At 50.3% G+C, this 23,163-nt stretch overlaps 1 protein-coding gene across 1 annotated transcript in view; it reads right to left on the bottom strand.

The window, feature by feature from the left end:
- Positions 1–23,163, bottom strand: part of CRACR2A (calcium release activated channel regulator 2A) — a 119,166-nt gene that overhangs the window by 27,791 nt on the left and 68,212 nt on the right. Inside the window, exons 8-13 of the mRNA XM_040233744.1 lie at positions 20,933–21,120; positions 16,110–16,181; positions 14,639–14,684; positions 9,907–10,013; positions 6,318–6,636; positions 1,337–1,469 (exon numbers count right to left, since the gene is read on the bottom strand). Of these exons, the coding sequence (XP_040089678.1) occupies positions 1,337–1,469; positions 6,318–6,636; positions 9,907–10,013; positions 14,639–14,684; positions 16,110–16,181; positions 20,933–21,120 (865 nt within the window). The remainder of the gene's footprint in view (positions 1–1,336; positions 1,470–6,317; positions 6,637–9,906; positions 10,014–14,638; positions 14,685–16,109; positions 16,182–20,932; positions 21,121–23,163) is intronic.

The raw sequence follows: 23,163 nt of genomic DNA on the forward strand, positions 1-23,163 counted from the left end.
AGGACGTTTACTCCTTGGAAGAAAAGTTATGACCAACCTAGACAGTATATTCAAAAGCAGAGACATTACTTTGCCGACTAAGGTCCGTCTAGTCAAGGCTATGGTTTTTCCTGTGGTCATGTATGGATGTGAGAGTTGGACTGTGAAGAAGGCAGAGTGCCGAAGAATTGATGCTTGTGAGCTGTGGTGTTGGAGAAGACTCTTGAGAGTCCCTTGGACTGCAAGGAGATCCAACCAGTCCATTCTGAAGGAGATCAGCCCTGGGATTTCTTTGGAAGGAATGATGCTAAAGCTGAAACTCCAGTACTTTGGCCACCTCATGCAAAGAGTTGACTCATTGGAAAAGACCCTGATGCTAGGAGGGATTGGGGGCAGGAGGAGAAGGGGATGACAGAGGATGAGATGGCTTGATGGCATCACTGACTCGATGGACGTGAGTCTGAGTGAACTCCGGGAGTTGGTGATGGACAGGGAGGCCTGGCGTGCTGCGATTCATGGGGTCACAAAGAGTTGGACATGACTGAGCGACTGAACTGAACTGAAAAGGTTGATATGCCCTTGGGTTCTACCACATATCCCAAGGCAAGGAGCAACCTTGGGAAAAGGGGCCAAGGCCTCTCCCTAAATACAGATTTGTGCTCGGTCACTCAGTCGTGTCTGACTCTTTGCGATCCCATGGACTGTAGCCGGCTAGGCTCCTCTGTCCATGGGAATTCCCAGGCAAAAATACTGGAGTAGGTTGCCATTTCTTATTCCAGAAGGTCTCCCTGACCCAGAGATCGAACCCATGCATCTTCTGCCTTGGTAGGTGGATTCTCTACCATGGAGCCACGTGGGCAGCCCACCTAAACACAGAATGACCCAGATAGTGATGGAGGCAGACAAATACCTGATCAGCTAATAGCTGAGCTGAAAGAGCATCCACAGCAGACTCCAGCTGTTACCAGCAGGCCTGGGATGTAGGATGGGGACATCTGACGGGTAAAAGAAGCCACCAGAGCACTGTCCTGTCCCTGCCCATCTACACAAATGTGCACACACACACACACACACACACACACAGAGAAAGTGGGGAAGGCATGATTCAAGAGAGACGGGTTCAGAAAGGCAACACAGGGCCAGCAGTCCGTCTTTGCTAAGTTTAAGTCCCCTTCAGGTCGGGCGTAGGAAGCATTTATGGTTGCACCCTCATGGAGCACTGGGCAGACATGGTCCTCACCTACCAGCCCAGGCCTTGGCCCTTCCCACAGGGCTCCAAGTCCCTCCCGGGGCCCCCTTCTCACAGCCACCCCTTTCCAGATGTGGGCCAGGGTCCAGCCTCAGGTGGAAAACTCACCCACAGTGGCCGCTGAGCCTGGGGAGAACCTGCCATCACAGAACCGGCCCAGGAAGGATGTCTTCCCCACGGAGGAGTTGCCCACGAACACGATCTTGAAGAGCCGGTCTGGGGTGGATGGGAAGCCTTCCTCCTGCAGAAGGCAGATAGTTGGGTCAACCACTGGCAGGGTCACCAGTCCCCACGCCTACCACCCCCACCCCTCACCCATCCCTGCAGCATCCAGAGAGACACCAGCAACCAGCAAGGGAGGCTGCTTGGCCTCGCATGCAGAAAGCCTGGGGTTCAGGGCAGTGGGGCTCCTTCCAGCACCAGATGTGGGAAGAGAGACATGCCTTCCAGCACCACTGATGCCCATGTGCTGGGCCGCAGACGCTGTGCCGGGCTGGGTTTGTGGCGGAGAGAAGGAGGCCATGTGAACAGTCACAGCATGATGTTCCAGTGTCCAGGGAGCACGGTCAGGGAGTCAAGGGTCTTGGGGGTGCAGGGCTGGGCACCCCAAGGCCCAGGGCTGGGCCTTAAGGAGGAGGGGGAGGTTTTCTGTGGGGAGTGATTAGGAAGGACAAGGTGGGGTGTTGGCAGGGAGATGGGGAGATAGAAAAAGAAAGCTTAGGTATATCTTGGGGGCAGAATCATCCCAGATGGGGGTCAGGCCTCTTATTTCTGCCCCATCACTGGAAGCCTAGACCAGATGGAGGATGAGCCTACCTTCCTGCACACTACCCTGCCATCCCATCTCACCAGCTTCATCTAGGGGCCCCATCTGCCCTCGAAATAAAAGAAGAAAAAAGAAACCCACGCTCATTTAAAAAAAAATGCTTTAAAAATTAAAAGTGATAAATACTCATTTTAAAAATTAGGAAACTTAGTAGAGAGGAAAATAATTATTCATCATTTCACCACCCTGAAATGACCACTGTTTCTATTTTGATGCATTTCTTTCAGTTATTTTTTTTTCTATATAGATGAAGCAATAGGTGATTTTTGAGAGTGAGTTGAGATATTATATGTAATTTGCTTATATTATTATACATAAACTTAAATTTACATGTAATTTTCTATTTTTAATATATATTAAATTATGAATAGTTTTCTGAATCACCAAAGTTTTTTGAAAGTGTGATTTTTAAAAATTATTTTAGATTAATTAATTTTTGTCTTGGCTGAGCTGGGTCTTCATTGCTGCGAGGCTTTCCTCTAGTTGTGGCACGTGGGGGTCACTCTGTACTTGTGTTGCATGGGCTTCTCACTGCAGTGGCTTCTGATGCAGAGCATGGGCTCCAGGGAGCACAGCTTTGGTGATAGCAGTGCATGGCCTCAGCAGCCGCAGCTCCTGGGCTCTGGAGCACAGGCTCTAGTTGTGGCCCATGGGCTTAGTTATCCCATGGCATTTGGCATCTTTCTGGACCAGGGATCAAACCCATGTTTCCTGCACTGGCAGGTGGATTCTTCCTTACTGAGCCACCAGGGAAGTCCTGAAAGTATGATTTTTAACAGTGCTATAACATTCTGCTAAATTAATATAGTTTAATTTATGGCCAGCAAAGGTCCGTCTAATCGAAGCTATGGTTTTTCCAGTAGTCATGTATGGATGTGAGAGTTGGACTATAAAGAAAGCTGAGCACCAAAGAATTGATGCTTTTTGAACTGTGATGTTGGAGAAGACTCTTGAGAGTCCCTTGGACTGCAAGGAGATCCAACCAGTTCATCCTAAAGAGATAGTCCTAGGTGTTCTTTGGAAGGACTCATTTGAAAAGACCCTGATGCTGGGAAAGATTGAGGGCAGGAGGAGAAAGGGACAACAGAGGATGAGATGGTTGGATGGCATCACTGACTCGATGCACATGAGTTTGAATAAACTCCAGGAGTTGGCGATGGACAGGGAGGCCTGGCGTCCTGCAGTCCATGGGTCACAGAGAGTCAGACATGACTGAGCAACTGAACTAACTGAACTGAGGTGAATTTATGGCCTTATAGTTTTTATTCAATTGTGGGAAGACAATCTCCATCAGCAGTGTGGCAAATCCTGAGATGCCAGGCTGTGGGCACAACTTTACAAAACACGGTCACACTGCCCCCTTTCTGCCCAGCAGGGGCAGGGACCTGGAGCTGGCCAGCGTGTTACTCTGCGATGCTCCAGCCAGTAGGAAATGGACTGGCTCCAGGACAAGGGGGATGGGGTGGGAAGCCAAGGGTCATGAAGTCCAGAGAGCCACCCGCTTGCCCAAACCCTGCTCTCAGGCTCTGCCCGGCACTGCTGGCCGAGTGAGCAGGCTCTTTAGAATCCATTTAGAAGTGGATCTGGGGGGATTAGCTCTTCTCATGGACAAATACTGTAATGCAGCCGCAGCCGGTATTAGCAGTTTCAGAGAAAAGCCATTAACAGCCTTTTGGGGAGAAATCAATTCCATGCCATACTTAGGAGGGAATTCAAGGTCAATTATAGGAATTTGAACTCATCTTTAAAAAAGAGAAAAGAAACCACGCTCAGAAACACTGTCTCCCATATTCTTTATTCCTACCCAAGCACCACTCTCTGCCAGCCTGGTGTCTCCATGTGGCATTTGCTTGAGACTAAAGCTCAGTGCAGCCATAGGTGCGTCCCAGGCCCGGGACAACAAGGAACATGAAACCCAGGCTGGAAGGAGATGGTCCAGGCTGCGGAGTGGGGGGGCTGACCTTGCTCTGCGCTCTCCCCAGCCCCGCCCCCACCCTAGCAGAGCACTTATTTTGCAGACAGGATACCACCAACATGGTGATGGCTCAGCTGAGGCTACCTCACAGGATGGCTCAGCAGGATCCACCTCACATGAGTGGCGAATCCTCCCAGGGTCCACTATCAGCCCTTAACCTGGGGAACAATCCACCCACCCACGATAGTGAGACTACCAAATTGTGGGGAGGGGGCTTGAGGAAGGATCTCCCACTAGCAAGTCAGGGAATCTGTTCTCATTCTCAATGCCACTCTTTTTTAAAAAGCTTTTAAAAAATAAACATATTACAAACTAAGTTTTAAAACCAGGAAACTTAGTTGAGAGAAAAATAATAATTATTCATCATTTATCCCACCACCCTGAAATGACCACTATTCCTAAATTGATGCATTTCTTCCAGGCATTTTTCTACATTCCCTTTTCACATTTGATGAATCAATATGTTTTTCTTGAGAGAGGTTGGACTTATCATATATAATTTATTTATACTACTATGTATAAATTTAAATTTATATATAATTTTATATTTTTCCTGTATTATTACATGCATGTTCAGTTGTGTCCAACTCTTTGTGACCCCATGAGTCGACTATACCCCACCAGGCTCCTCCGACCGTGGGATTATCCAGGCAAGAATACCAGAGTGGGTTGCCATTTCCTTTTCCAGGGGATCTTCCCAATCCAAGGATCATATATTATTAGATTATGAACAGTTTTCTGAGTCACTAAAGCTTTTTTGAAAATGCAATTCTTCAGTGCACCATCACATTCTATTAAATAACTATAGTCTAATTTGAGTCCCTAGTGTTGTTTTTTTCCATTGTTTGCTCTTATCCACTTATATTCTTCAATGAAATTTCTGTCTGACTTTAATTATTTCCTCAGGAATGGTTGCTAGAGGTAGAAATGCTGGTTACAGATGGGGCCATTTAAAGTTCTCGATTCCCATTCTCAAACTACTTTCCAGAAAGCTGGTTCCAACCAAGCGCTCAGCAGCCTTGGAGGGGACCCTCTGCTGAGGCTGCTGTGTGACTTCCAGCGGATATATTTCCTCCTGGTAGCAGCTTCTGCCCCAGCTAAAAGGCAGCGCACGTGTGCAGCCCGCGGGCTGGGGGTGGTGGCGGGGAAGGCAGAGTGGCGGGTGAGGGGCTGGGCTCCTGTCACTGCAGGGGGTGGGGGCTGCAGCCTCGCGCTCTCTCCTCTACTTCCCCACACTCCCAAGGGGGCATCGGGTCTCTGATGCCCCTTGCTGGACAACTGCAAGGATCACATGCCACCACGGACAGGAAGCTTCATCTCTTCCTCCACCCTGTCTCCTGTGGACCTCGTAACACTTCTTTCACCACCATCATGGTGTATTTAAAGCCCCGTTTTGTGCCCACTGCCAGCCAGTGTGGCCTGTGCTGCACTTTGGGGGATGTGGAAGGGTGTGTAGGAGGGAGGGCTCCGCCCACCAATCTCTCTGGGTCCCATGGCCCAGGGTCCTTACAAGCAGGGGTTTGTAGGCATGAGTGTTAATCCAGGCCCAAGAATGATAACCAAAGCCAAGAAGTCCCTGTGCAGGGCCGGGAGAGGGCTGGCTGGCACATAGGCCAATGCACCGCTGGACCGTTCTGCTCTGAAGGTTGCCATGAGGCACGAGAGCTGTTCTAGAGGGTCCAGTGGTGGGCGCAGGGCTGAGGAGCTGATCCCAGTCACAAACAGGGTGAGGGGTTTCCTTAGTGATCCAGAAGAGGACGGTCTATGTGCCTCCTTCTCCCAAGAACTCAGCAGGGAGAGCTGGCAGGGGGCACAGCCGTGGGAGCCGGGTGGTGGAGGGTCACACTGGCGGGAGGAGCAGGAGGTGAGCTCATTAGGAGCTGAGAGGAGAGGGGTGGGGCGCAGACCTCCCCAGCAGGGATGCGCCTGCAGGGAGTGGTCGCAGAATGGACCAGAAGAGGGACCATGTTTAAAGTGCATGCTGTCTGATGTTCACAGCCCAGCAGAGGTTCCATCCCACTCCATGAAGGCTTTTAAATCTGACTCAGAAAAGAGCACTTCGGGTAGGGAGTGGGGCCAGCAATAGAAGTTGCCAGGAGAGCATCCCCAGGCCCCCAAGTCTTCGCCATGATTCTCATGATGGAGGGGGATGGTGGTACCCAATGGACACAAACTCGGCACGTGGTCAGGCTGGCTGCGTCTGACCCTCGAGCTGCCCTGGGCTCTTGGGCTACGATGGAGGGACAAGGCACAGGATGACCTACCAGCCAGCGTGGGAACACCCGTACCTCAGACAGGGCTTCTTTTCCGACGGGCTGCCCTCGGGGAGACGTGGGTGTGAGTTCCAGTGGTCGGGCAGGTCCGCTTTGTCTATCCACCCCCTGGCTGGGGGCCTCCTCTTCTTCCAAGCATTTGCTCAGTGGCTGCTGAAAGCCGCCCCCCAGCAGCTGGGGCAGCGGGTCCTCTTCGATGGAGATGATCCTACGAAGCGGCCGGGTAAGTGGTCCTCCGGGCCCTGGCTCCTCTTCTGTAAGGGGGCACCCACTCAGGCCCAGGGAGCTTCTCCGCCTCTGGATGCCAAATACATCCTCCTCCTCCTCTGACTGGCTGTTTTGGGGGTGGGGGGGGGCAAAGAGTGGAAACAATATCATAACATGTATCTGAGTGGAGGCTAGGGGCTGCCCGACGGCTTCTGTGACAGACCGTTGAGGAAGCACGTGCTTTGGGGGCAGAGAGGAGCTAGGAACAGGAAAAGCAGAGCCCGCATTCTCTAGCTCGTTCACTGAATGTCTTTACAATGAAGGCGCGATGAAGATGATGGTGAAGGTGAAGGTGATGAAGGCAGTGAAGGTGATGATAAAAGAGATGAAGATGGTAAGGGTGAAGGTGATGGTGGCTCCAAGCATTAAGCTAATGACGCGGTCCTTGCTCTCAAGGAGCACTTGGCTCAGGAGTCTAGAGCCGCGGCACACTCACTACCTGGTCCAGTTTGTGGCAGGTGCTGCGAAGGAAAAGGGAAGCTGTGAAGAACGAGCGTAACAGATGCGGAAACAAAACCTCCTGGGTCAACAGTTGGCAGCCTTCGCCCAGATCAGACACCAGCCCTTCTCAGCCGCATGTCCCCAAGCCAGACGCCAGCTCTCCAGGCCGGTTTCGCTGCCCGGCTGCCCTGCCCACCTCCCTGATAAGCTGGTGCACAAACCCGACCCGTTAGGGAAGCAGCCTTCAGGGAGGCAGGCGAGGGGGTCCCTGCTCTGGGGAGGGGCCCCAGCACAGCAGGCATCCACCGGGGCTGGTGAGGAAGCCAGGCAGGGCCTTCCACCCGCTTCTTCTCCCTTTCTCCTGAGAGTCTGGAGTGAGCGGCCTCAGATGGTCTGAGCATCCAGAAGCAGGAAAAGCAGGAGGTGGAAGATTTAGGCGCTGGACGTGGGGTCAGTGCGCGGGCTGTGTCCTCGAGGCTTGAGAGCAAAGGCCTCCTGGGGCCACTGTGAACAAGTCAACCTGAGGATGGTTTTATGGGAAGGGACTTGAGTCCAAAATCGAAACACACGTACGAGGATTAGAAGAGAAAAGGGAGCAGGAAGCAGTGGTGAGGCGACAGGGCCGAAGGACACAGAATATGCCGAGCGGAGAAGCCCCTTCACTTTGCTCCCCGGCTTCTAGCATTTCTGGCTCCTAAGGACCAACAGCAGAAAGAAAAAGAAAAAAGCATGTATGTATCACTGTTCTGAAGTTGGACGATTCTGAAAGAGAAACGGGGATGCAGCACTTGCTCACAAAAGTGCTGACTTAGTTTGGTCCCCTGGTATAAAATAAAGGATTTGTAGGAATTCAGGGATGCTTAGATTTACTGATAAAATTAGTTTTTCACAGAAACTGACTGTCATCTTTTCAACAAATTTCTCCTACATTCTAATGAGCCTACTAAGTGCTTACCCACTTCAGCACACAATTAGTGTTCCCATCTGCTTTGTCTCTGCCTGCACACACATGTACACGTGTGAGCATATATGAGCAACATGCATGCACACACATGTATTCATCCACCCACACACTCACTCACACCCACATTCACCTGCTCACACCCACTCACACACACACACCCACACACTCACTCACACACATACCCACTCACACCCACTCACACACACCCACCCACACACTCAATCACACACACACTCACCCACACACAGTCACCCACTCACACATACTCCCACTCACACATACATACTCTCTCTCTTTCTCTCTCACACACACACAGGCAGAGCATGGCTTTTTAAAGTCCCTGCAACCAGGAAAGAAATCGCCACTGAAATGATCCTAAAATGAAATGACCCTAAAACGAATTGTTTCTTGGCAAAAGCTTCTCCCTGGGGAATTTTCAAGCACTGTTACACTCTGGAGCACCATCAGTATAGCACGACTAGGTTCCTCTCTGGTTTTGCCATCAAACGCTATGTGTGAGCAGCGGAGAACAGGCACCTCTGCCAAAGTCTATGGGAATTCAGAGTTCTTGATATTGATTATTCGTCAGTTAATGTCTGTTTCCTCCGCTCAACTGCAGGTTCCTTGAAAGCAGAAATGGGGTCTATTTTGTTGACCCCTGTACCCCAGCACACAGCCTTGTGTCCTGCACACAGCAGGTACTCAATAACAGATATTAAGGGCAGGACTCATGCCTAATCGATCTTTGGAGGCTGCCTAGAACTCAAAGACTGTCTCGTATGCAGTAGGCAATCAGGCAGTGCTTGTTGAGAGCATATATTTGGTTCCGGGGGAACCAAGAGAACAATTACTGCAGGAATTTGGCTCCCACATTGCATCTCATAGTTCAGCTATTTAGAAAAGGAATTGATGATGATCGAGTTCAAGATTTTGACAGATCAGTGGACTGACATCCCCAGGTCACCTCCACTTTGCATATCTTTTTATGTCATGCTTGCTGTCCTCAGCCCTCCCAGATGAGCGATTTCACACAATCACTCCTGAGCTTGGCACCTGGGGATCTGACTGTCTCTGCCTCTCTGTGGCCATCATGGGCATGGAGTACATGACTCATAGAAAAGAGGGTGGGAGACTAGCTTGCCTCTCTCCAGGAGCAATGGGCCACTCCTCTGGGGACTCAAGTGCTGTCCAAAAGCAACCAAGCACCTTATCTCTGAGTTAATTAACTATGAATTATTGAAAGGAGTCTGAATTACAAACACCATGCGCATCTACACAGGAATTAACGGTTGGAGAAGTAAGTGAAGTAAGTGAAGTGTTAGTAGCTCAGTCTTATCTGACTCTTTGTGACCTCGTGAACTATAGCCTGGCAGGCTCCTCTGTCCATGGAGTCTAGGCAGTAATACTGGGCTGGGTAGGGATTCACTTCTCCAGGCAATCTTCCTGACCCAGGGATCAAACCTAGGCCTCCTGCATTGAAGGCAGATTCTTTACCATCTGAAACATCAGGGAAGCCCACGGAGGTTCCATACTCCACTATAATTACCCTTCACACACACAGTCCGGTGCCTGGAAGACAGGAGCATCCTTCCGCCTGACAGACCGCAGAGCCCTGCCTGGCATTCCTGCCCTTCCCGTTGCTGACCCCTCATTCTCCCACCCTGTCTGTCTCTGGGCTGATTTGCAGCCACTCTTCAGCGCCCCCTGCAGGAACACTGCAGGCTGGGGCAGCCCAGGACCTGTCCTGGGACTCACCCTGCACCTTGACATCAGAGCAAGAAGGCACATGTCCTTCAAGATTCAACATGCGTGCATGTGGCTGACCCCAGGCTTCCCGCCAGGGCCAACTGCAATCAGCACATGCTCAGAGCCTACTCCCAACCCTGCAAGGCCAAGGAACAGATAACAGGTAAACACAGTGGGATGGCTTACCTTCTGAGCATCCCTGTGCCGTCCACGTATTTGCCGATCACAGAGCCAGATCTCTGCTTCCGGCTTGCCTTGGAAGCAGCTGTGTTTGCCCTGGCCACCTTGTCTTTCTGGAGAAACACAGAATGCTCTCAGATTCTCACCCACTGATTCGTCCCAGTGTTTGAGCAGAAAAGGGCTCAATTTCTCCACGTCATAGATCAGGCTTGAAATAAAACCCTAAAGCAAGAAAGTGATGGCCTGGGCTCCTTGCTAGCTTTTACCCACTTTCCTTTCACTGTCATCTCTTAGCAGAATTCCTTCACCTCCTGTCTAATAATCTAATCGAAGGAACCAGTTTAGAGCCCCAGGGTCTGGGAGGTTACCCTTCACAGGAGTAGTGATCATTTGCAAGAGGATAAATCAGTTCAGTTCAGTTCAGTTCAGTTGCTCAGTCATATCCAACTGTTTGCAACCCCATGGACTGCAGCATGCCAGGCTTCCCTGTCCATCACCAACTCCTGGAGCCATCCAACCACTTCATCCTCTATTGTCCCCTTCTCCTCTTGCCTTCTATCTTTCCCAGCATCAGGGTCTTTACCAATGGGTCAGTTCTTCGCATCAGGTGGCCAAAGTATTGGATTTTCAGCTTCAGCATCAGTCCTTCCAATGAATATCCAGGACTAATTTCCTTTAGGATGGACTGCTTGGATCTCCTTGCAGTCCAAGGGACTCTCAAGAGTCTTCTGCAACACCACAGTTCAAAAGCATCAGTTTTTCAGTGCTCAGCTTCCTTTGCGGTCCAACTATCAAATCCACACATGACTACTGGAAAAAACCATAGCTTTGACTAGATGGACCTTTGTTGGCAAAGTAATATCTCTGCTTTTTAATATGCTGTCTAGGTTGGTCATAGCTTTTCTTCCAAGGAGCAAGTGTCTTTTAATTTCATGGCTGCAGTCACCACCTGCAGTGATTTTTGGAGCCCCCTCTCAAAAAAGTCTCAGTGTTTCCATTGTTTCCCCATCTATTTGCCATGAAGTGATGGGACCGATGCCATGATCTTTGTTTTTTGAATGTTGAGTTTTAAGCCAACTTTTTCACTCTCCTCTTTCACTTTCATCAAGAGGCTCTTTAGTTCTTCTTCGTTTTCTGCCATAAGGTTAGTGTAATCTGCGTATCTGAGATTATTGATATTTCTCCCGGCAATCTTGATTCCAGCTTGTGCTTCATCCAGCCCAGCATTTTGCATGATATACTCTGCATTTAAGTTAATTAAGCAGGGTGACAATATACAGCTTTGACGTACTCCTTTTCCCATGGAAACAGTCTGTTGTTCCATGTCTGGTTCTAACTGTTGCTTCTTGACCTGCATACAAATTTCTCAGGAGGCAGGTCAGGTGGTCTGGTATTCCCATCTCTTTTAGAATTTTCCATAGTTTGTTGTGATCCACACAGTCAAAGTCCTTGGCATAGTCAATAAAGTAGAAGTAGATATTTTTCTGGAACTCTCTTGCTTTTTTGATGATCCAATGGATATTGGAAATTTGATCTCTGGTTCCTCTGCCTTTTCTAAATCCAGCTTGAACATCTGGAATTTCATGGTTCACATACTGTTGAAGCCTGGCTTGGAGAATTTTGAGCATAACTTTACTAGCGTGTGAGATGAGTACAATTGTGCAGTAGTTTGAACATTCTTTGGCATTGCCTTTCTTTGGGATTGAAATGAAAACTCACCTTTTTCAGTCCTGTGGCCACTGCTGAGTTTTCCAAATTTGCTGGCATATTGAGTGCAGCACTTTCACAGCATCATCTTTTAGGATTTGAAAGAGCTCAACTGGAATTCCATGACCTCCACTAGCTTTGTTCATAGTGATGCTTCCTAAGGCCCACTTGACTTCGCATTCCAGGATGTCTGGCTCTAGGTGAGTGATCACACCATCGTGGTTATCTGGGTCATGAAGAGCTAAATGTAGGATGCACAGAAAATACTTTGTGCATCTTTTAGTCACACACACTCTTCAGTGGAGCTTCAGACCCTCTTAATTTTCAAAGGCCCAGATGCTGCTGTTGTTCAGTTGCTCAGCTGTGTCTCTTTGTGACCCCATGGACTGCAGCACACTAGGGCTCCCTGTCCTTCACTGCTGCCTGAAGTTTGCTCAAACTCATGCTCATTGAGTTGGTGATGCTATTCAACCATCTCATCCTCTGTCGTCTCTTTCTCCTACTGCCCTCAATCTTTCCCAGCATCAGGGTCTTTTCAGTGAGTCAGCTCTTCACATCAGGTGGAGCTTCAGCTTCAGCATCAGTCCTTCCAGTGAATTTTCAGGGTTGATTTTCTTTAGAATTGACTGGTTTGATCTCCTTGCTGTCCAAGGGACTCCCAAGACTGCTCTCCAGCACCACAGTTTGAAAGCATCAGTTCTTCAGTGCTCAGCCTTCCTTATGGGCCAGCTCTCACATTGGTACATGACTACTGGAAACACCATGTGAAGTGAGAGCCACTCAGTCATGTCCCTCTCTGCAACCCCATGGCCTCTACACGGAATTCTCCAGGCCAGAATACTGGAGTGGGTAGCCGTTCTCTTCCAACCCAGGGATCAAACCCAGGTCTCTTGCGTTGCAGACAGATTCTTTACCAGCTGAGCCACCAGGGAAGCCCTGGAAAAACCATAGCTTTGACTATATGGACCTTTGTCGGCAAAGTGGTGTCTCTGCTTTTTAATATGCCATCTAAGTTTGTCATAGATTTCCTTCCAGACAGGAGGATCAATTAGCCCAGTGCCCTGCCCACAGCTGCGAAGCTAGAACAGAGTATTTCAGATCTTTTGTGGAAGCAGCCTAGGTGAGATCATTTCTCTCGTGTCCTCAGTGAAGAGCCTGGTGGAGTTGAGGGCTTGCACCCCCCTTCCCCAGGGCTCCCTAACAGATGTCTTCCAGATGAGAGGGACTCAGATCACAGAAGAGTCTCTCATTAACCAGCCAGTCCCATGGTTCCGAGTGATCTTTAATGAGAGAAGGAGGGGTGGCCATGCTCCCAGGGTCCCAGAAGGTATGGCTGTGATTCCAAATTAATCTTTAACTATTATCCGGCATGAACTTGATTTTATCCTCTTTTTTCTATTCCCCAGGAAGGTTCTCAATTCCATTCCCTACTCGAAACAGAATGAGTTTGGCAGGGGGAGGGAAGCAAGGTCAAGGGATTAGGGTGACATTTGGTAGGAAGTTTTAAAATAAAATCATTGTTACTTCTAAAACAATCGTAACCATTATCACCATTGAACAAACATGTGCAGGCTTAAGCCTTGCTCTGATAGTACACATAGGTGAGCAGCAGAGACATGTTGCTGCCAGCTGGGAATAGAAGAGAGACAGTTATGTGCAAGGTCCCTAAGGGGTTTGCAGCTACAAACCAGCTTCGACCAAATAGAGGGGCAAGCTAGCTGCCAGGTGCTGCCTGCATTTAGGGAATTAACAGCTGAGGGGCTAGCACAAGACCTCCTTTTCCAAGAGGTTTTCACACACACAAAAAAAATCCCTATACACTACTATGTGTAAAATAGCTAGTGGTGGTGGTGGTATTTAGTCACTTTGTCACGTCCGACTCTTTGCGACCCCATGGACTGTAGCTGGCCAGGCTCCTCTGTCCATGAGATTTCCCAGGGAAGAATACTGGAGTCAGTTGCCATTTCCTTCTCCAGGGGATCTTCCCAACCCGGGGATCAAGCCCACGCCTCCTGCATCGTCAGGCGGGTTCTTTACCACTGAGCCACCAGGGAAGTCCAAAATAGCTAGTGTATGCTGCTATATGGCCCAAGGAGCCCAGCCTGGCGCTCTGTGACCACCTAGAGGAATGGGATGGGGGGATGGGAGGGAGGCTTTAGAGGAGGGAATATACATGCAGTTATGGCTGATTTGCATTGCTTACAGCAGAAACCAACACAACAGTATATCCTCCAACTAAATAGAAAAAAACAAAAACCCCAACAAAATGGAAAAAAGGAGAATTCCCTTTCCTCCTGTGATCACTGAGGTCATCGTCCAAGGAGGCTAACAATTTACCCAAGATCACACATGAAATTTACGATGCATAATCCTGATAGAATGTTACATGGATCCATCCTGTCCCCCTTTTTCTTCCCTTCAGAGCATCCAACAGCTACTGTCTAAAGGGGAGGAGGATAGGAGTCCCTGAAAGCCTAGATTCTGCTTAGTGCATTCGCAAATGAAAATCTTCATGTAAATAATGGATTTTTGTGTTATTTGGGAAAGTATGTAGGTTTAGAGGAGCAGCGGTCCCCATAGGATTAAAAAATTGTATATAAAATCAACTATGTAAATGATGAAATACACATTTTAATTCTCTCTATGACAGTCTAAAATATAAAATTTTCATCAAGGCATCAAAATCTTAATGAAGAAAAAAACAGAACATTTTGGTTTAAAAGTGATGGTGACATTTCAACTCATCGTTTCTATGTTCAAAAAGTGAGGGACCCTCCCGAGTATTCCAGTCTTGTGACGCCAAAAGAAAAGTGTGCCATTTCACAGAAAATTAACACACTGTGACCCTATAGGTCACCTTGAACCTTTACTACTTTTGAAAAATCTTATGCCACCATCCTGCCCACATGAAGGTATAGCCAGACCCCCAAGCCATGGGACCTTCTTGGACCAGTCCCAGCACAGCCTGGCTGCCTCTGGACCCCAGTCCTTGTCTTCCCCCTGCCACGCAGAGGGGGCACCGGCCACTTACCTGGAAACGTATGTCCTGTTCATCCCGGAGATGCTTGTTCCTTTCCCTGCAGATGGAAAAGGGAATCTGTTCAAACATGGGGCCTGCGGTCAACAGATCCATAGCACTGGTTTGATGGTCAGATGGGTGCAGAGGACAGCTGTGTGTGGAAGGCCCGGGGCCAGGGGGTGGGCCGGGGCGGGGGGACTGCTTTCCTTAGGGATGGTGGCTAAGGGCAGATGGTGATTGTGTCTAAGTCAGGTCAGAGGCAAGGGGACAGAATAGCCTTAGAGCCAGCTGGTTGGGGGGCCAGGTGAGGCACAGAGAGGCTCCAGGCTGGGACTCTGAACAGACACTGGTGGTGGTTTAGTCACTAAGTCATGTCCGATTCTTGCAACCCCATGGACTGTAGCCTGCCAGGCTCCTCTGGTCATGAGATTCTCCAGGCAAGAATACTGGAGTGGGTTGCCATTTCCTTCTCCAGGGGATCTTCCCAACCTTGGAATCGAACCCGGGTCTCCTGCACTGTAGGCAGATTCTTTCCCAACTGAGCCACCAGGGAAGCCCTCGGCTCCATTAAAAAGACCCACAGATGTTGGCAGAGCAGTGCCTTGCCAGCCTCCCCTGGTCACTCACACTGTATCTGCCCTTGTATTTTTTTCAAAGTACAAATAGCAAAAAGGGAAAAAGCCCAACCAAGCGCGTTCCTGTGCATCTTGTTCTCTGCCTTCACTAAATCCTTCCTGAGAATCCAGACTTCCTCTCACACCCGTAAGAACTTGGCCACCTAAGAAAATCTCTTCCATCTTCCCGGGCTTTTGAATCACATCTTAAGTCAAGAAATCTGAGATTCATTCTCTTTGAAGAATTTTTCTATTTGGTGGCATCAAAGATGCCAGACACAGAGATCTTACCTCGCTTTCAAATTAATAAAACAACAAAACTAAACTAAAAACCTTAATAAGGTAGCTGATTCAAACCTGCTTGCAATTTAAAAAATTAGAACCCAAATTTCATCACCATTTCCCAAGAGGTGTTTTGTGGACAGCAGGTTAAGTAACTTAGAAACCTCAGAGGCAAAATTGAAAATTCCATCTTTCCCCACACCTGGTTGGGTTTGGTCATTTGGGGGAGTTTTTTGAGAGTATTCCAAACCAAATCAAACCAGTGAGCTTTGAATTTACAGTAAGCTTGATAGGCTGAGAAAACTCCTATCTTGCTGCCCTGTTTGTGATGCTCAATCAGTTCAGTTCTCTCCTACCTGAGCAAGTACCATGCCAGGCACACAGAAGAATGGGGCAATGCCTGCCTGCAGGGGTACAAATTGGAGAGGGGGGTGGGCACCTGTGTAAATGGACCAAACAGAGCAGAGAGGTGGTGTTCAGCTGCCCGACAGGATGTTGGGGACCAAGGGAATGAGGGTGCTCTCTCAGCAGACAGGCGAGACTCTGGAGGCGGGGGCGCCCTTCTGGGCTCTGGGATGAGCTCACACCTCAGGAAATCCAACTGCTTCAGGAGCCCTGACTTCTCCCGCTGCAGACTCTCGGTGACGCGGTACACTTCCCTGAGGGGGCACAAGAGGGCAGTGATGAGTGACCGCACCAGGTGGGGCACTACCAGGGTGCGAGGCGGTGATGAAGTCAGACCCTGGAGATGGTACCCGGGCTGGTCCTCCGCTGCAGAGCAGGGCCTCGTGCAGGGGCTTATACCAGGAATCAGCGAGTCGTCTCAGGCACCTATTTGGAAGGCGAACTTATCCCCGTTTTACAAACATGGATCACAAGACAGGTTCACTAACTCTCCCAGGACAGCCCAGGACTGAGCCAGGGTCCTAATCCAGACCCCTGGGGCCAAGGATACTGCTTCGTGATGACTGTCCTGTCTTCTCGGGCTCCCAGTGGCCATGCCCTGCCCAGAGGTCAGGGAATCAGAATCAACAGTCTTCTCCAGCCCAGTCTGGGAGGGTGAGAGCAGAGCGAGGGCTTCCCCCCCGCACCCCCCACCCCCTCCGCCACTTCCACCACGCTGGTTTAGTTTATTTTCAGGAGCTACTGAAGAACCACTGTCCCATCTCCACCTTCCCCCAACAGTCTCCAATCTGTTCCTGAAGATCTGGAATTTCCACACTTGCACATTCATTCCTTTGGCTAAAATTTCCATCTGTAGCTACAAAGCAGAGATTTAATGTATCAATCATAATCCATCATTTACATCACAGTGTGAGCGTGTCAATAGAGGATTTGGGGGAAGGAAAGAGAGAGGCTGGAGGGCAACTTAGGCTGCGAGGTGGGGCTATGTATGCTGTGTTTGTCTTTGCGTTCTCACTGCAGTGTCTGGCTCCAAAGCGGCAGTTAGCAAACAGCAGTGGGAACAAAGGAGAGAGGGCAAAAGGAGGAGCGGGAGGCAGGAGGGCAGGGAAGGAGGGAGGAAGAGAGATGGAAGGGAGGAGGGAGTGGTGGTGAGGAATTCAGTCTCTCTCAGAAAGGGAAAAAATAGAGAATGGGGTGATGCTGGAAAATAAACCTTGCTTAACTGTGCAAGTCTGCCTCCATCCTTCCCTCTCTCTGCCCTGCAGTTCAGAGATTTTAAATCTTTCCCAGGCTTACGGCAAAGGGTCCAAGGTTCCACATTTTCAAGCCACAGCCTAGTTTTAGAGCAGGAAGCACCTTGAGCCCGATACTGTGCTGGGCAAGGACTGTCCCCCGATCACCCCACCCATGTCCCTACTGAGCTTGCTGGGGCCGCAGGGCGCGTCTGCCAAGCTCACGATCTCCCGATTCCTTCCGAGTATCTGTGGGTTTTTCCCCTTTATAGAATAATTAGAAAGTCAATTTGCAACAGTAACAGTCTCAAATTCTAAGTTCACCTCAGACAATCCTAATTAAGCAACAGAACTTCTCTGGCTCCTGCAGAGCTGCAAACTCCCAACATTTTATTACCAATTATATTTAATTTCGACTTGAGGGAAAACAATGTCTCTCCCATTATCCACGCTGGGTCCCTAAGCCCCAGCCTGGGACTCTGCTCCTACCAGCACTACATGAGCATACCTGCCAGCTTGCTCCTTGGTTCCCTTGGAGCCAAGGTTGCCTCCTGCTGGCTTTGGGGCTCCCCAGCCCCCACCCCACGTCCTGCTTCTTCCTGGGAACAGATGGCTTTCCCCGCTGAGGATAGTCACTCAGTGGAGACCTGAGGGCTGGGGTCTCACAGTGTTTGTGCAAGTGTGACTGCGCGTGTGCTGCTGTGTCAGACGCTGTGCGACCCCATGGACTGCAGCCCGCCAGGTTCCTCTGTGCATGGAATTCTCCAGGCAAGAATACTGGAGTGGGTTGCCGTGCCCTCCTTTAGGAGATCTTACCGACCCAGGGATCGGACCTGTGTCTCCTGTGTCTCCTGCATGGCAGGTAAGTTCTTTACCACTGAGCCACCTGGGAAACTCCACAGTATTTGATGGAGGGGTCAAGTCCTCCACAATGAAGAGGACCTCATTCCAGCCCTCCTCTGGCCCTGCTGACACAGCACCAGGGGACCCTAGCACCGTGACCACACACACCTATACACACCTGTACATGGTACGTATCAGTGCACACATGCAGCTGTTTGTCTAGTAGACATACAGATATCCACCTATCTAAACATGCACGCATACACACACATATTCAGATAGATTTTGGGGGTCTTAACAAAAAGAAAAGCATTTCTACAAAAAAAGAAAAAAGATACTTAGATATTTAACAAAATGCCCCGAACGTCCTTCTGACCTAAACATTCGACAACTTATGACTGGCTGACAGGCGAAGGGTAAAGCACAGAGCTTGCCATTTCATGGATGCGGCCGGGGAGAGGTTTACCGCCGCCCGGAGGGAAGGGCTGTCGGCCTGGTTTTTATCAGAAAGAAATATGGAGAGTTCTCCAAAGGATCTGTCAAGTGAAAAAGGCAGGCTGATGTAGAGCAGTGCACTGCCCCTGCGTGTGTGTGTGTGTGTGTGTGTGTGTGTGTGAGCTCACTGTGACCCCATGGACTGTAGCCCGCCAGGCTCCTCTGTCCATGGGCTTCTCCAGGCAAGACTACTGAAGTGGGTTACCATGCCCTCCTCCAGGGGATCTTCCCCACCCAGGGACTGAGCCTGCCTCTCTTACGTTTCCTGCATTGGCAGGCGGGCTCTTTACCACTAGTGCTGCCGGGAAGTGCCTGTGTGTGTGCGCATACGCCCTGGAAGGATTCACAAGAAGCCACAACTGGCGGCCTCCTACTCACAGGAGGTCCGGGGTCAGGGGGTGGGGGTGCAAACCACTTTGAATTTTGTGCCTTGTCATAAACCACCTGCCCCAGATACAAAATGATTAACAAAATAGACAGCGATGCTGCTTTTCAGTTGACCTTCATCTCTTCTCTGACTGTTCCTTCTTCGTCTCTTTTTAAAATCTAGTTCTGCTTCCTTGGGCATCTTCAGAGAACAGGAAGACTTACTTTCCCAACCTAAGATCCAGTTGACACATGATGGGGCCTGATGATCTAGAGGCCAGCTCTCCCCGCTCCCTGCTGCTCTGGGGAATCACCCGGCAGTCAGACATCTCTGGGGATGCACAGGTTGGGAGGACGAGACTCTGACCTTGCTTTCTGGCACTGTGCAGCTGTGTGACTGCAGGTTGCTCACTACCCCTCTCTGAGCTTCCATTTTCCATTTGTGAAATTGAGAGGTGGCTTCCAGCACAAAGGTCCTGTCCATAATGCTGATCAGGGTTCCTGCTCTATGGAGGGCACGCTAAGCCTCTCCCCACCCTTCTCTCCTGTCTCCCTGGACAAGACACACTCTCCTGGGCTCCAGCAGGCTCTCCGGCTGCACAAGCCGCTGCAAGCTTCTTCAAAACAAGCCATGAAGGTTCTGCACTCATTTATCTCCCCCTCCTAGCCCCTCCTTCCCTCTTTTTCAATTCCAGGCCTCCAGAGATTGTGTCTCTGGCTTGCTTGATGAAGATAAGGCTTCAGACAGATTTTAATCCTCATGCCGTGATTGGCTACCCCAGCTCTGGTGCTTAGCTCTGGTGCTTACTTCCACCTGCAGGCCTCACGCCTGTGCTTTCGGATGTTTGTTGCTTTCAGGCCTTGATTGAATTTTAAGAGGCCGAATCCTTAATTCTGTTTATAAAGTTAAGCACCTTGTTGACCTGCTCTCAATGGGGAGGAACCGATTTTCCTTGTTTCCAGTGAAATACACCGTTCCTCCACCCAGCATCCAAGCCTTGGAATGGAAGGGCTGGTTTCGCTTTAAGCGAGCAGCTAGGAAAGACAACTTTTTCAACTGGAGAGATCTTCCTAGGGTAAAAATCTCCAAATCTAAACACACATCCTGCCTCTCACTCTGGATCAGTCCCAAATCATACAAGACACTACACAGGAGCCAGACAGCAGAACAATTTGATTTAGGCTATTGGCTTCTTAGGTGGCAGCGTGGCAAAGAATCTGCCTGCCAATATAGGAGATGCAAGAGAGTGGGTTCGATCCCAGGATCAGGAAGATCCCCTGGAGGAGGGCATGGCAACCACTCCAGTATTCTTGCCTGGAGAATCCCTGATCTAGGAGGATCTCACATGCTGCGGGGCAAGTAAGCCCATGCATCACAACTACTGAGCCTGGCGGGCTACAGTCCAAAGGGCTGCAAAGAGTCAGAATCACAACTACTGAGCCTGGCGGGCTACAGTCCAAAGGGCTGCAAAGAGTCAGACATGACTGAGCACACACACTTCCTGCAACGGACCAAGGTTTTGCCAGCAGTCAGAGAGCAGCAGGGCTTTATCAGCAAACCATGCCCAGAGACGTGGGGCTGCCCCCATAGGGCCCACACAGAGGAAGGCTGGTGGGAAAAAAATGGGCCGAGCTGGGATGCTACTTCCAGGCCCCTGTCACACGCCCTGTGACACACTGCACACGTATGGCACACTGACCTGGGAAGATTCCCCGGCCCGCCGTGGCCTCTAGGGTCAATGTCTGGCCACTCCCCTCACTCAGCATCTTTCCCCAGACTGCCTGCTACATGGTTGGATAACGTCATCCTGATCGTTTAATACATTTTCTGAGAACAAGGCTGCATGTTTCTTGTCATTCCTAGGTAATGCCTGACACAGAGCTAGTCTGCTTCATAGCTCAGGATTCTAGAAGAAGGTTAGAAGAGGGACTGAGGAGCCCCGTCCCCATGTTATGAGCATGGAGAAGGGTCTGGGGTGGGGGTGGGGGTGGGGTGGCGTCGCTCATAGGCTCAGAGCAGGGGACCAGTGCGGAGGGCAGCATCCGGGCGGCGCAAGGGTCAAACTCACATCTCCTTCTCCTGGTGGAGCTTGTGGGCCTCTTGCCGGAGGCTCTCCAGCTGCTGCTGGGCGTCCTGGAGCTCCCGGGATGTCCGTTCCAGCTCCAGTGCCAGCTCCTGGTTGGTGAGTCTCAGCTTGGTGTTCTCAGCCTTGGTCTTGTGCTTGTCATTGTGCAGGGCAGTGCACTGGCCTTCCAGCTGGAAAGGTGGAAGGGGGTGTGCAGGGGGAGTGATGAGGGACCAGCTCCGTCAGGCTGCCTCTCCCGGCCCCACCTGGCTTCCTCCATGTGGCGGGCAGCAGCCCTTGCTATCGCCCCTCACCACCCTCCAGCCTCAGTCAGCTTTGTCCTGCCCCTCAATTCACACACACACACACACACACACACACACACACACATACACACACTTCCAGGGGCAGGAAGGAGCTTCCAGAGCACTCCTGTCTCTCCCCTGTCTCCACGGGGCTACTAAACAGTCTGGGCAGGACTCCCCTGGTGGTCCAATCATTGAGAGTCCACCTGCCAATGCAGGAGAAGTGGGTTCGATCCCTGGTCCGAGAAGATTCCACAGGCTGAGGCACAGCTAAGCTACAATACTGAGCCCAGGCCCTAGAGCCCAGGAGCTGCAACTACTGCACCTGTGTCCTAGAGCCCGCGCTCTGCAAGAGAAACCACCACAGAGAGAAGCCCTCCCACCGCGACAGAGAATGACCCCGACTCACCCAACTAGAGAAAGGCCCATGTGCAGCAACGAGGACCCAGCAGAGCCAAAATGAAATCCAGTTTTTAAAGCAACATTTTTTTTTTAAATAGTCCCGGGAGGGACTGCACCATTCAGAAAGGCCATCATCGGTCCCTCTATCCCAGTGCTGATGATCATCGTCTCACCAGGGGTCTCATCAATGTCTTAGGCTCTCACGAAACCCCTCGTGTCCTCCACACTAGTTGCTTCCCCTTGGTCCTTGATGGAGGTGGAAACTGCACAGCCACCTTCCCCGGTCATGAATCCTGAATATCAGTCTATTTATTCCCTTTTCCTCTCTCAGCTAAACAAGTCCGAGTCCTTTCATCTAGACAAGTTTGCTATTTCCTAAGGGTTTGCAGGGTTTGCAGCCACAAACCCTGCAAACCCTTAGGAAACAGCTCAAACCGGTCCAACCAAACATGGACCTTTTCTCATGTCCCTAAAGCAACTGAACACCTTAAGGTTTTTCTGGCTGGTGATTAGTCTGTACAGAGCTTCTAACCCTCTCACCAGAGGAAGACTCAAAGCAAGACACACAGATCATAATGGATTTAGTTGAATGAATGTGGCCAGTAAGAGAAAAAGGAAGCAAAAACAAGGACGTCTATGCCAATCTCAAGAGGCCCCTGAGTAATCAGGCAAGCATGCAGTAATTAAGTCGAGTGGCAATCACTCATTGAAGGGATAAATCTATTTGGAAAGAACTTAATATGGAACAGTAAGGAGGAGAAAGCGGGAGGAGAAGCCAGGTATGACTGTGCGGGGGGCGGGGATGAGGAGGCAGCTGGCAGTTCCACGCGTTGAGAGCATCTCGCTGCAGGAGAAAAACCAAAATCTACGGGTTGGGGATTCGCAGGAGTGGAATTGTCTTCCAGCCTTAGCATGGGGTGTCTTCAAGCGTATTTTAATGTGCTGCTAAAAATATCCCTCTCTTTTCAAATGGAAGCAGTGCGTCTGGGTCTGTCCAGGGCTGGATTCCTTCCAGCACCAAACAAAGCAAAACAGAGGCCAAGTGGCAACGATCCTCTCTACCTATGGGCCCCTCGCTTTGGAGAGGAGGCTTGCCTAGGTTTCCCTGGTGGCTCAGATGGTAAAGAATCTGCCTGCAATGCAGGACACCCAGGTTCCATCCCTGGGTCAGGAAGATCCCCTGGAGAAGGGAACGGCAATCCACTGCAGTAATTTTGTCTGAAGAATCCCATGGACAGAGGAGCCTGGCGGGCTACAGTCCATGGGGTCACAGAGAGTCAGGCGGGCCTGAGTACACACATGCTATAGAATAGAAAACCTCAGAACTCGTCACATGTAAGGAGAGTGAGCATGTTTCATGGGACTTTGGTCTCAGTTACTCACACATGCAAGTGTGTGCGAGCTCCAAAGTCATTCATTTTTCACTTGCCTAGAGAGTCCATCTCTCTGGGGTCCTGGGCCAGGCTCTCCCAGACAGGGTGGATGGACACAGGGATACTGCCTAGCCTGCCTCTGGGGACTCAGGTG

Source organism: Oryx dammah, unplaced genomic scaffold (assembly GCF_014754425.2).
Source record: "Oryx dammah isolate SB20612 unplaced genomic scaffold, SCBI_Odam_1.1 HiC_scaffold_29, whole genome shotgun sequence".
NCBI classification, from domain to species: Eukaryota; Metazoa; Chordata; class Mammalia; order Artiodactyla; family Bovidae; genus Oryx; species Oryx dammah.